This window comes from Bufo gargarizans, chromosome 6 (assembly GCF_014858855.1).
Source record: "Bufo gargarizans isolate SCDJY-AF-19 chromosome 6, ASM1485885v1, whole genome shotgun sequence".
NCBI classification, from domain to species: domain Eukaryota; kingdom Metazoa; phylum Chordata; class Amphibia; order Anura; family Bufonidae; genus Bufo; species Bufo gargarizans.
In genome coordinates this window covers 248045509-248059955 of record NC_058085.1, presented here as the reverse complement: position 1 = coordinate 248059955, position 14447 = coordinate 248045509, and the positions used below count along the sequence as shown (strand labels likewise).

Sequence of the window (14447 nt, the reverse complement as noted above, 5' to 3'; positions counted from 1 at the left end):
CTACACTGCAATCTTTGGGTGTAACAAGTATCACACAACCAAGATAGCGGTGTAGTAAAACCCTACGGCTACCTGCACGCTGCAGATTTCAAAAGACACACAACAGGACAATTACTGCACGGAACAAAGCAGAAAAGTTTAATCTCATTCACTTAGGCATTCACCGTACAGAAAACATCAAGTGATTAGTGGCTGCAGGTCTATTAGACAGTCAGTGGATATCAATTTTACTGCAGGCCAGTACATATACATAGTCAGGTCCATAAATATTGGGATATCGGCACAATTCTAACATTTTTGGCTCTATACACCACCACAATAGATTTTAAATGAAACGAACAAGATGTGCTTTACCTGCAGACTGTCAGCTTTAATTTGAGGTTATTTACATCCAAATCAGGTGAACGGTGTAGGAATTACAACAGTTTGCATATGTGCCTCCCACTTGTTAAGGGACCAAAAGTAATGGGACATAATAATAATAATCATAAATCAAACTTTCACTTTTTAATACTTGGTTGCAAATCCTTTGCAGTCAATTACAGCCTGAAGTCTGGAACGTATAAATATCACCAGATGCTGGGTTTCATCCCTGGTGATGCTCTGCCAGGCCTCTACTGCAACTGTCTTCAGTTCCTGCTTGTTCTTGAGACATTTTCCCTTCAGTTTTGTCTTCAGCAAGTGAAATGCATGCTCAATCGGATTCAGGTCAGGTGATTGACTTGGCCATTGCATAACATTCCACTTCTTTCCCTTAAAAAAACTCTTTAGTTGCTTTTGCAGTATGCTTTGGGTCATTGTCCAGCTGCACCGTGAAGCGCCGTCCGATGAGTTCTGAAGCATTTGGCTGAATATGAGCAGATAATATTGCCCGAAACACTTCAAAATTCATCCTGCTGCTTTTGTCAGCAGTCACATCATCAATAAATACAAGAGAACCAGTTCCATTGGCAGCCATACATGCCCATGCCATGACACTACCACCACCACGCTTCACTGATGAGGTGGTATGCTTAGGATCATGAGCAGTTCCTTTCCTTCTCCATACTCTTCTCTTCCCATCACTCTGGTACAAGTTGATCTTGGTCTCATCTGTCCATAGGATGTGGTTCCAGAACTGTGGAGGCTTTTTTACATGTCGTTTGCAAACTCTAATCTCGCCTTCCTGTTTTTGAGGCTCACCAATGGTTTACATCTTGTGGTGAACCCTCTGTATTCACTCTGGTGAAGTCTTCTCTTGATTGTTGACTTTGACACACATACACCTACCTCCTGGAGAGTGTTCTTGATCTGGCCAACTGTTGTGAAGGGTGTTTTCTTCACCAGGGAAAGAATTCTTTGGTCATTCACCACAGTTGTTTTCCGTGGACTTCCGGGTCTTTTGGTGTTGCTGAGCTCACAGGTGCGTTCCTTCTTTTTAAGAATGTTCCAAACAGTTGTTTTGGCCGCGCCTAATGTTTTTGTTATCTCTCTGATGGGTTTGTTGTGTTTTTTTCAGCCTAATGATGGCTTGCTTCACTGATAGTGACGGCTCTTTGGATCTCATCTTGAGCATTGACAGCAACAGATTCCCAAATGCAAATAGCACACTTGAAATGAACTCTGGACCTTTTATCTGCTCATTGTAATTGGGATAATGAGGGAATAACACACACCTGGCCATGGGACAGCTGAGAAGCCAATTGTCCCATTACTTTTGGTTCCTTAACAAGTGGGAGGCACATATGCAAACTGTTGTAATTCCTACACCGTTCACCTGATTTGGATGTAAATACCCTCAAATTAAAGCTGACAGTCTGCAGTTAAAGCACATCTTGTTCGTTTCATTTCAAATCCATTGTGGTGGTGTATAGAGCCAAAAATGTTAGAATTGTGTTGATGTCCCAATATTTATGGACCTGACTGTATGTTTAACAGAACTAAAAATATTAAATTGGATTAAAAACATGGCTACGAAATCCCCCCTCTTGAATAAACCCCAAATGATAATAGGTGAAATTCGTTAACACGTGTCCTCCACGCTGTTTTATGCGTGTTTTTTTCGCATGAGAATACATACGGAAAAACCATGTGTAATCTGCAAAGTGTGCAGGCAGACAATGGTGGTCGGTTCCAAGTTCCACTCCTAGTTCTGGCTTACAAAAGCTGATCATGTGAAAGTGGCCTCACTCATAGAGGGGGTGTCTGAAATTAAAGACCCGCTCTATGATGTCCAGGTTAAATGCGATAAACTCGCAGCGTGAGGTCCTGCTCTGGCCACCACTCCTCTGACAGGATCGCACAGCATTATGCCTTAGGCCTCATGCACACGACCGTTGTTGTGTTTTTTTTTTGCCTCATGTGGTTTTTAAAAACCGCTGCATGTAAATGACATGTTATTAGATCACATCCAAACTGCCATTGAAATGGGTTGGGCAGGATCAAAACTGCGTCGGAATGAAAATTGCACCAAAAAACCATGAGGAATCCTGGAGGATTCTGCATCCATTTTGTAAGAGCACACAAGAAGCCCTGTATGAACATCCCCTAACAAGGCAGATGAAAAGGGGTTGTCTATATAGGAGATCCTTGTGTCAGGACTACCCATAAAGAAGACGCAGGAGCCAAAACATTGCAATAATGAAGTCATTCAGGATCTGGCCACAAGGGGGCGATGTGTTCCCTACTCTGGTGCATGTTCCAGCGCTGCTAGCGGCGTGACGTCATCCTAGGCGCCGGAAGTCGGCTGCAGGCGTGCAAGACTCCACGTGAGAGAAGAGACGAGTCGGAGAGCTGTGGTGAGTGCTGCCCGACAGCTGTATGTGATGCCTTGTCTCTGCGGGTACCGGGCATGAGCTGGGCAGAGATTGCTGTATAAACCCATCATCTATGATGTACAGTGATAGTGGTGGGCGCTGTTCACATGATTACATATGTGCCACCTGTAAATACTGAGCGTTACACTGCAGACGTAATATATGTGTGACACTGGCCTCCTCGGTGCCCTCAGTAATTCTGGAATATTGATGTCCAAGTGCCCCTATAACACTGCCCCCCGCCCCCAGGATGTTACATCCAAAGTCGCCTTGTTTATAACTCCAGAATAACACTGTACGATCTGTCTCTGCACCGTATTATCTGCCGGCGCCGATGAACACGTGACTTTGTTATATAATCCTGGTAATTGATTTTTTTTTAAGTGGAAAACCACTTGAAACCGAACTCTGCTTTGGTTCCGACTGGCACCTCATAGCAGAAGCAGAGTTCTGTGTCCGTCAATTACCGAACTTATTTAACAAAGTCACGTGCGACTATTGGAGCCCATACATTTTAATACTGTACTGTACTCCCAAGTTATGAACAAAGCGACTTTGGATGTAACATCCAAAACTAGCTTCGCTTATCAGTACTGACAGCCCCAGCGCCCTCTCTAAAACCTCCAGCCACAGTGACAGTAATACTGACAGCCCCAGCGCCCTCTCTAAAACCTCCAGCCACAGTAACAGTAATACTGACAGCCCCAGCACCTTCGCTATAACCGCCAGCCACAGTGATGGTAATACTGACAGCCCCAGCGCCCTCGCTATAACCGCCAGCCACAGTGACAGTAATACTGACAGCCCCAGCGCCCTCGCTATAACAGCCAGTCACAGTGACAGTAATACTGACAGCCCCAGCACCCTCGCTATAACCGCCAGCCACAGTGACAGTAATAGTGACAGCCCCAGCACCCTCGCTATAACCGCCAGCCACAGTGACAGTAATAGTGACAGCCCCAGCACCCTCGCTATAACCGCCAGCCACAGTGACAGTAATACTGACAGCCCCAGCGCCCTCGCTATAACCGCAAGCCACAGTGACAGTAATACTGACAGCCCCAGGGCCCTCGCTATAACAGCCAGCCACAGTGACAGTAATAGTGACAGCGCCCTCGCTATAACCGCCAGCCACAATGACAGTAATAGTGACAGCGCCAGGGCCCTCGCTATAACCGCCAGCCACAGTGACAGTAATACTGACAGCCCCAGCACCCTCGCTATAACCGCCATCCACAGTGACAGTAATACTGACAGCCCCAGCGCCCTCGCTATAACCGCCAGCCACAGTGACAGTAATACTGACAGCCCCAGCACCCTCGCTATAACCGACAGCCACAGTGACAGTAATACTGACAGCGCCCTCGCTATAACCGCCAGCCACAATGACAGTAATAGTGACAGCGCCAGGGCCCTCGCTATAACCGCCAGCCACAGTGACAGTAATAGTGACAGCCCCAGCGCCCCAGAACATCTTTCCATATAGTAAAGTAAAGGCTGTATTATACCGGTTGTTCGGAAGAGCGCACGTTAGTGACCATTTTGCAGTGTAATACTGCCGCCGATGACTGGGCAAACGCTCTTTCATCAGGCAATTGTGGTTTTTAGGCAGGCTTAAAAATTGCAGATTGTGCAGTCTAATTACGATCTGCCGCAAGCAAACCACTAGACAGCATGGGGACGAGCGATAGCATAGTGATCACTCCTTCTCATGCTGCAGAGGAGATCGCTGCATGTAATAGCAGTGGTCTCCTCTGCTAGCTATCTGGCGACTGCAGGGAGAGACCGCTTCCCTCACGATAATCGCTTGCTCAGTTGGCCTGTGTAATACTTTATTAACACTTCTATATTATAAGGCATTACATAGTTTATTAAAGGGGTTGTCTGAACCCGGACATACCCTTAGTTTCACCCAGGCAGCCCTCCTGATGTTAGCATCGGAGCATGTCATGCTCCGATGCGCTCCCTTGCCCTGTGCTGGATCGCGCAGGGCAAGGGCTCTTTTATTTAACAATAACACACTGCCGTGCGGAGGCTTCCGCCCAGCAGTGCATTCGGTGGCGTCACTGGCTCTGATGGGCAGCTATTAGCCCTGCCCTAGCCGTTTTACAGGGTAGGGCAGCTCTAAAGCCCGCCCTTCAGTGCCGGTGACGTCACCGGCTCACTGCTGGGCGGAAGCATCCCTATGGTGAGCCCCGGTACATCACCGGGACTCCAAAAAATGCCTTTGCTCTGCGCAATTTAGCGCAAGGCAAAGGAGAGCATTGGAGCATGAACTGTGGAGCTGCCTGGGTGAAAATGGGGATATGTCCGGGTTTAGCTCTGAACCCAGACAACTCCTTTAACAGGATGCAAAGTGAATGAACAAAAGAGAGACCTAAATGCAATCAGTGTATGGTGTGACTACCCTTTGTTCAGAAACTACAGCTCCCAGAATCCTTCTTTCACTGCTATGGTAGTTACATGAAAAGCTGAGCAAGTGTGCATGCTGGGAGTGGTAGTTCCAAACATCGAGGAGAACTAACCACAGATCTTCTATGGATGCAGGCTTGTTCAGATCCTTCTGTCCCTTCATGTAATCCCAGACAGACTGGATGATGAGATCAGGGCTCTGTGTCGGCCATATCACCACCTCCAGGACTCCATGTTCTTCTTTACACTGGAGATAGTTGTTAATGACATTGGATGCATGTTTGGGGTCGTTGTCCTGCTGCAGAGTACATTTGGAGCCAATCAGATGCCTCCCTGATGGTATTGCATGAAGGATAGGTATCTGCCTTTACTTCTCCACAATATTTGGAACAACCGTCCTGCTGTGTTCTTTCAGAAACAGTGTGCAAGTATACCTAGGCCGGGTCTACATCTGTGAAAAGTAAGGAAAAAACTGATCTGTTATTTTGAGCATCAGTTTGTGTCAGTTCTGTCAGACATCAGTTATTTTTCACAAGAGCAAAAGTCATGCATGACTACTTCTGTAAAAAAAATAACTTTTTCCCCCCGTTTGTGTGACGGAACTGATGCAAACAGAGAACAAAATAACGGATCCGTTTATTTTTTTCCCCTCTTCTGACTGATCAGAAGAATGGATAGCTCAACACAGATGTAAACCCGGCCTTACAGGAATTAAATGGGTTATCCCAAAAATGAAAATGAGACGTCATAGCAAATGGGTCTCTTTCTAAAAAGCTAGAACCAGTCCTGTCCCTCACATGGACCCAGAGATCTCCCCGGGCGTATGTCCGTTCTTCGGGGACGTCTTTATCTACTGCAGCTCTCTCCCTATAACAGCTCAGGAAGCGGTTGAAGGATGAAACTGAGCATGTGCGGCCATCTCTGTAAGCAGGACAAAGAGCAGGTGGCGCTATACAGATACATTTTATTGAATAACTCAGTGGCTATGCTAAATTTTTTATTACCGGTACATACAATTACAAAAGTATTCACATCCAGGAGCTGGTTATGAAAACTGTAGAACATTTTTCTTGGGACAACCCCTTTAAGGCTGTTTTGAAGGTGAAGGTCGGTCACGCCAAATATTGATTTTAGTTTTCTCTTTTGTTCATTTACTTTGCATTTTGTTAATTGATTAAAATGAACTATTTCACTTTGCAGCATGTTTTTCACATCTGGCTAAAACTTTAGCACAGTGCTCTACACATACTTCATGTGTGCGTGCCACCAGGCTAATACCCTGCAGCACATTATAAGGCCTCTTCCACACGAGCGAGTTTTCTGTCTGGATGCAACGTGTGTCGTGACTGAACCCTGACCCGTTCATTTCAGCGGGTCTGTGTTCATGAGCGCCATTTATCACTGATCGTCTCTGCATTCCGGTAAAATCGCAACATCTTCTATATTGTACGTTTTTACACAGCTCTTCTTACATAGAAAAACGGAAAGCATCCGGATACAGTGCGTTTTTCACTGATGTTTTCTAAGAGACGTAGATTGTTATTGTTCAGTTTTTCTTCACATGTGTGAAAGATACAACAAAAACTAAAACACTAAATGCAATCACGGAAAAAACGGATTGAACTTGACTGTAAAACAATCAGTTTTTCCCTGAACAGATCCTGACACAATCCGTATCCTAAACGACTCCTCCAGTGCCATAACGAATATGGAAGCCACTGTGCGGTGGAGTCTTTTGGTTGAGTTAAGGACAATATCTTCTTAGTGATAAATCTTCTTTTTTCCCCCCAGACTTTCCCACCAACACCAATTTTCCAAAATGGGCAAAAAAGGGAAAGTAGGAAAGAGTCGAAAGGATAAATTTTATCATCTGGCAAAGGAAACAGGTAAGTGGTCTCCGCACCTCTGGTGGGGGTCCTGTGGTGTGACCTCTGCTGACCATTTCACATGTACATTTTGCTTATGTCTCCAGGGTACCGCTCCCGTTCAGCGTTTAAGCTCATCCAGCTTAATAGAAAGTTCCAGTTCCTGCAGAAGGCTCGAGCACTCGTCGACCTGTGTGCGGCCCCAGGAGGGTGGTAAGTGATGGTGGCGTAGATGTGTGGCAGTAAATTATGGATTGATGACAAAACCCTTTGGTCCATAGTCTAAGTTGGCGGTGAGCTTAGGTCCTGGTTTCCACTATGGGTCGAACTCCTGAAACCTCTGGCTGATATTGCCAGGGGAGGTTGCAGCTGGCGGTCATGTAGTATTTGATTTGGCCAGGGTTGGTCTTGCCCCTTCCTTACATTCCTAAAGCTTATGTACTTAGACCCATTTCTATGGTATAGATCCGCTTTATCTTTTTTCCGTCCTATTACTCATTATACCAGGCCTGCCCGCTATTGCTGCTGTTCACACATGCTATTTTTGCCGAAGTGAGACAACCCCTTTACATTTTTGCCATCACAGCCATTGCCACTAATTCTCCTGGTAGTGAAGCCATGACCATTCAGATGTCACATCACACGACTAATGCAGCCAGAATTTTTAGATGGCTTTTGTGAAGAGATTTCTACTGATTCTTGGTGATTTCACTTTTTTATTTCTGTTTCAGGCTGCAGGTTGCCTCAAAGTTCATGCCCGTCTCCAGTCTTATAATAGGTAAGTGACATTTGTTAACTTGGCAGTCTGGATTGATTCTGGGAAAATGGATCAGACTTTTCTTACAGGAACAGTGCCACTGTTGTCTGTTGGCTTTGTCTGGTATCACAGCTGCTGCAATACCAAATGAGGCCTGTGTAGAAGAGTGGCGCTGTTCCTGGAATAAAAGCAGGTTATGGATAAACAGCATGTTAGTGTAGGTGTATTGCAATAAATGTTTAGCAATTATGAAGGATGTGAATGTTTCCACTGATTATTAGATTGTTACACTTTATTATAGTATATTGTCGTCTATTTTTTATAAATGTCCTTGAATGTGTTTTCTTACCCTCTTGCCTTTTTCTTTAGGGATTGATATTGTGCCAATTAAAGCAATCCCTAATGTTGTAACCTTACAGGACGATATAACCAGCGAGTCCTGCAGACAGGTAATACCACTGATTCAGTAATATACTTAACCTTCCTTCTTATTACGTTAGCATTTAATAATGTAATTAAAGGGTTATTCCCATTGTGTACAATTATGACATATGCACAGGATATGCTGTAATGTCCAATAGGCCCAGTAGCACCTGCACCTATCTTGAGATTAGGAGTCCTACTCGCCGTGCATGTCTATGGGGATTCCTGAATTAGCCAAACACATTTGCTAAATCCATTTGCCAGTTCTTAAAAGGGGTCACTCACCATATGTATGAAGGACCAGAACAAAGAGAGTGGGGCTGTATTGCAGTAGTAGGTGACGAGTTAGTGGGAAACGTGTAGATCTTTGATATAGGCATAAGTCATTGGTTGCATGTCTAACTAGTATGGCATTAATATGTATCATGAGAAGAATCCTTGCCTGAGTATTCTTCACAGAAACACTGGAATGATAAAGCTGAATGTGTGCTACCTAGTAACAAAGAGAGAGATTGGAAAAGGCTTTGACCTACCATTAAGTGCCCTGGTCAATAGGAGGAGGGGGTGGGCGGCAGGGTCACTAGTGGGATGACAGGGGGGGGGGGGGCACAGTCACTAGTGGGGTGACAGGAGCAGGGTTACTAGTGGACTAGTGGGGTGACAGGAGCAGGGTTACTAGTGGGGTGACAGTAGCAGGGGGAAGCAGGGTTACTAGTGGGGTGACAGGAGCAGGGGGAAGCAGGGTTACTAGTGGGGTGACAGGAGCAGGGTTACTAGTGGGGTGACAGGAGCAGGGTTACTAGTGGGGTGACAGGAGCAGGGTTACTAGTGGGGTGACAGGAGGGGGGGGCAGAGTCATTAGTGGGGTGACAGGAGCAGGGTTACTAGTGGACTAGTGGGGTGACAGGAGCAGGGTTACTAGTGGGGTGACAGTAGCAGGGGGAAGCAGGGTTACTAGTGGGGTGACAGGAGCAGGGGGAAGCAGGGTTACTAGTGGGGTGACAGGAGCAGGGGGAAGTAGGGTTACTAGTGGGGTGACAGGAGCAGGGGGGAGCAGGGTTACTAGTGGGGTGACAGGAGCAGGGTCACTATGGGGGGTTACAGGAGGGGGAGCAGGGTCACTAGTGGGGTGACAGGAGGGGGGAGCAGAATCACTAGTGGGGTGACAGGAGGAGGGGGGAGCAGGGTTACTAGTGGGGTGACAGGAGGAGGGGGAGCAGGGTTACTAGTGGGGTGACAGGAGGAGGGGGGAGCAGGGTCACTAGTGGGGTGACAGGAGGAGGGGGGAGCAGGGTCACTAGTGGGGTGACAGGAGGAGTGGGGAGCAGGGTCACTAGTGGGGTGACGGGAGGAGTGGGGAGCAGGGTCACTAGTGGGGTGACGGGAGGAGTGGGGAGCAGGGTCACTAGTGGGGTGACGGGAGGAGTGGGGAGCAGGGTCACTAGTGGGGTGACGGGAGGAGCGGGGAGCAGGGTCACTAGTGGGGTGACGGGAGGGGGGGAGCAGGGTTACTAGTGGGGTGACAGGAGGAGGGGGGAGCAGGGTTACTAGTGGGGTGACAGGAGGAGGGGGGAGAAGGGTCACTAGTGGGGTGACGGGAGGAGCGGGGAGCAGGGTCACTAGTGGGGTGACGGGAGGAGCGGGGAGCAGGGTCACTAGTGGGGTGACGGGAGGAGCGGGGAGCAGGGTCACTAGTGGGGTGACGGGAGGGGGGGAGCAGGGTTACTAGTGGGGTGACAGGAGGAGGGGGGAGCAGGGTTACTAGTGGGGTGACAGGAGGAGGGGGGAGAAGGGTCACTAGTGGGGTGACGGGAGGAGCGGGGAGCAGGGTCACTAGTGGGGTGAGGGGAGGAGCGGGGAGCAGGATCACTAGTGGGGTGACGGGAGGGGGGGAGCAGGGTTACTAGTGGGGTGACAGGAGGAGGGGGGAGCAGGGTTACTAGTGGGGTGACAGGAGGAGGGGGGAGAAGGGTCATTAGTGGGGTGACAGGAGGAGAGGTAGCAGAGAACTGGGAGACTGGATGGAACTGTGATTGGGGGAGGGGGGAATCACTTACTTGGAGATGGACTTTTCACTGCCACAACATTGGCGCGGGGAGGTCACAGGCTCGGGGGCAGCTCTTCTCTCAGATCAGTCACGCAAGTCCGTGGCTTCTTAGCTCTCCAGCGGCCCTGTCATGTTTCCCTTGGGCAGCACGCCCTGCTCTTACTACAGTCACCCCCAGGAGCTGGCCCCTCCTCCTTCCAGCTCCCGCCGGCTTCCCCTGCCTGTATCGCTCTGGCGCGCTAATACCCAACCAATAACAAAGCTCCTTGCTTTAAGGAGCTGTTATTGGTTATTTCAGGCACAGGCAGCATCACTGCGCTGCCTGTGCCGTTCACAGCAATCACTACGCTGATGAGTGTGGAGGAAAAGTCTAAGGCGTATTGATACGCCTTAGACTTTTTTCAGCTAGTAAAATCGCCTGAACAAGCATCATAGACACTTGTACAGGCTTTATTGCGACCTCTGATGGTGACTGTGGTATTCAGCCAGCAGATTAAATGCATCACAGAGGGGGGGCTTCAAATGGGACATGGTGTCAAAAATCTGCCTTCCAAAAACCGTATGGCATTCCTTTCCTTCTGTGCCCTGCCTTGTGCCCGTACATCGGTTTACGACCACATATGGGGTGTTTCTGTAAACTACAGAATCAGGGCCATAAATATTGAGTTTGGTTTGGCTGTTAACCCTTGCTTTGTAACTGGAAAAAAAATATTAAAATGGAAAATCTGCCAAAAAAAGAGAAAATTTTGAAATTGTATCTCTATTTTCCATTAATTCTTGTGGAACACCTAAAGGCTTAACAATGTTTGTAAAATCAGTTTTGAATACCTTGAGGGGTGTAGTTTCTAGAATAGGGTCATTTTTGGGTGGTTTCTATTATGTAAGCCTCACAAAGTGACTTCAGACCTGAATTGGTCCTTTAAAAAGTGTTTTTTTTTTTTGAAAATTTCATAAAAATTTCAAGATTTGCTTCTAAGCCTTGTAACATCCCCAAAAAATAAAATGTCATTCCCAAAATTATCCAAACATGAAGTAGACATATGGGGAATGTAAAGTAAAAACTATTTTTGTAAGTATTACTATGTATTATAGAAGTAGAGAAATTGAAACTTTTTTTTGTCAAATTTTGGTTGTTTTATTTAGAATTTTTTTATTTATTTTTTGACTGCATTTTACCAGTGTCATGAAGTACATGAAAAAATGAATCTCAGAATGGCCTGGATAAGTCAAAGTGTTTTTGAAGTTATCACCACATAAAATGACACTGGTCAGATTTGCAAAAAAAAGGTGAAAATGAGCCCCGTCCCTAAGGAGTTAAAGGGTTGTGCCAAGTTTATAATTTATCTACTATCCACCGGATGGGTGTTTGACCACTGGAACCCCCACCGATCCCGAACTCCGTTCTGGCGGAGTGGCAGGTCGAGCACATGCCCTGTTGCTCCATTCAGTCTCTACGGGAAGGTGGGAGATAGAGTACAGTGCTCAGCTATCTCCAGCACTCCTGTAGAGAAAAAATGGTGCGGCAGTGCGCATGCTTAACCCCCTCTGCTCCATCAGAATGGGACCACCGTTCTTGGGATCAGTGGGTGCTCAGCGATCAGCTGGTTATCCCCTATCCTGTGAATTTTATAAACTTGGCACAACACCAATTTTGTCAAATATGTCCTATTACTTGGGACTAAAATGGTTAACATAAGAAGTTGGAAATTTTACCCACACTGTGTTCCCCTTCATGTGACAGTAATATGGTCTCTTCCTTTTAGTTAAATGTTGCGTGCTTTTTTTCCTACTTATTTTCTTATCAACTTTTTAAAGGCATTGAAGAAGCAGCTTCAGACATGGAAGGCAGATGTGGTTTTGAATGACGGAGCGCCAAATGTTGGAGCGAACTGGATCCACGATGCCTTTTCACAAGGTCAGATTTTGTGTGCACGTTATCTATGCATGGTAGAAAGACGCTTAGGTGCTCAGCTTACACGTGTTCTCTGCCAGATCTCCTTCCCTCAAAGTTGTGTGGCGCCAAACAAGGAAGACTTATAAAGAGGATGAAAGTGAAGGCAGGCAGTCACCAGATCTCTCAGAAGATGTCAATTACCAAGGGGCAGAAGCACTTATTTTTTACACAAATATTTACATACTCTTTAACCCCTTGATTGATGCATTTTTGGGGTCTTTTTGCATCACTGCAAATGCCATGACTTTTTAATTTTCAGCTAATATAAATGTATTATATTTTTACTGGCACCATTTTATGGTACATATAATGTATATTTTTTTATTCAGTGGGGGGGTTATTGAAAGAAGGTAAATTTACCTCCAGCATGACAGGTAGCGTAGCCAGTCTCAATCTGGAAACAGGCACAGGCAAAACAGAGAAGTACTGTAGGTACAGGAGATACACCATTACAGAGAAGGAAAGCAATGGATCTAAGTTTTCTATAGTCAGCATTGTGCAGTCAGGAAAAACTGTTGGTATAGGTACCAGATGCATTCACATAGCTCTCCTATACTAGAGTTTCCAACTTAAAGTGATGAACTAAAATGTCTTCAGTATACATGAAAAGTTCACTTTGATGAAGTCTCTGACCTTAAAGGCTATGTACACCTTCAAAGGTAATTTTTGTTTATGATTGCATTTTACAAATGTTTGGCTGAAAATCATAACTCAATAGGCCTTTATAGAAAATATTGAGCCGTTCTGTCACAGAGGGTTAACTGTTTTTCTAACTGTGTGACTGGTAGTTTTACTTTGACTTTGCGCTGGTAATGTAATAAAGCTCATCTCTAACCTGCTGAGAGGTCATAAACACTTATTTAAGCCACATTCTTATCAGTAAAATAAGGATTGAGCTTAGATGATTGTTTATAATGTCACAGAGATAAGGAGCCTGTCAGCTCCCCAACTGACGGAAAAGAGAGAAAATCCAGAGGCTGCTACTAGAGCGTGCGGTACAGAAAGAAGGGCTCCATATTTTTATTAAAGACCAATTGAAAAGAGGATTTTCAGTGAAAAATAAGTACAATGCAAAAACAAAAAAGAAAATGTTGCCAAAGTTGTACTTGACTTTTAAACCACCACTGATTCTTGCTGCCCTGCTTGAGAGCATAATATGATAGATGAAAAGAAGCCAAGGGCTGTGATATTTAAGTTTGTACTTTGGAGCAGGAGTTCTGAGCAAAAAGCTGAGTAAATCCTTACAGGACTCCTGAGAGAGACACTAAGGCCCCTTGCAGACAAGCGTTCCTCCCGCAGCGAGTCCGCAGTGCAGCTCCTGGCCTGACCTCCCAGCACTGACAGGATTCACATAGCATTATATTAATTTATGATGCTATGTAACCCTTACAGTTCTGGAATGTATTGGATAACACTGGCAGCATTATGCCAGTATTATCCAATATATTCCAGAACTTTAAGGCCCCTTTCACACGAGCGTGACGCATAAGATCCGTATGCGTTCAGTGAAACTCGCACCATTTTGCAAGCAAGTTCAGTCAGTTTTGTCTGCGATTGCGTTCAGTTGTTCCGTTTTTTAGACGCGTTTTTCACGAGCATGATAAAAAACTGAAGGTTTACAAACAACATCTTTTAGCAACCATCAATGAAAAACGCCGGGAGCTGCGTTGCGGACTTGCTGCGGGAGGAACGCTCGTCTGCAAGAAGCCTAAGGCCCCTTTCACACAGGCGAGTATTCTGCGCGGGTGCAATGCGTGATGTGAATGCATTGCACCTGCACTGAATCCTGACCCATTCATTTCAATGGGGCTGTGTACATGAGTGATGTTTTTCAAACATCACTTGTGCGTTGTGTGAAAATTGGATGTTCTATATTCTGCATTTTTCACCCAACGCAGGCCCCATAGAAATGAATGGGATGAAAATCGCATAGCATCCGCAAGCAGGTGCGCATGTGATTTTCACGCATGGTTGCTAAGGAGACTAGGGATGAGCGACCCGGGTCCCCATTTACTTTATTATGTTCCATTATAACATGGTTATAATGGAAAATAATAGCATTCTTTAATACAGAATGCAAAGTGAAATGTCAATTACGGGTTAAAAATAATAATAAAAACATTACTCACCCCATCCACTTGATAGCGCAGCCGGGATCCTCTTCTTTGTTCTCCTTGAAGGACCTGCAAAAGGA

The 14447-nt window shown here is 45.9% G+C and overlaps 1 protein-coding gene across 1 annotated transcript in view; it reads left to right on the top strand.

The window, feature by feature from the left end:
* Positions 1-2700: 2700 nt before the first annotated feature.
* The window catches only part of FTSJ3 (FtsJ RNA 2'-O-methyltransferase 3), a 31456-nt gene continuing 19709 nt past the window's right edge, over positions 2701-14447 (top strand). Inside the window, exons 1-6 of the mRNA XM_044298351.1 lie at positions 2701-2777; positions 6999-7093; positions 7180-7285; positions 7804-7850; positions 8199-8278; positions 12115-12214. Of these exons, the coding sequence (XP_044154286.1) occupies positions 7027-7093; positions 7180-7285; positions 7804-7850; positions 8199-8278; positions 12115-12214 (400 nt within the window). The 5' untranslated portion in view covers positions 2701-2777; positions 6999-7026. The remainder of the gene's footprint in view (positions 2778-6998; positions 7094-7179; positions 7286-7803; positions 7851-8198; positions 8279-12114; positions 12215-14447) is intronic.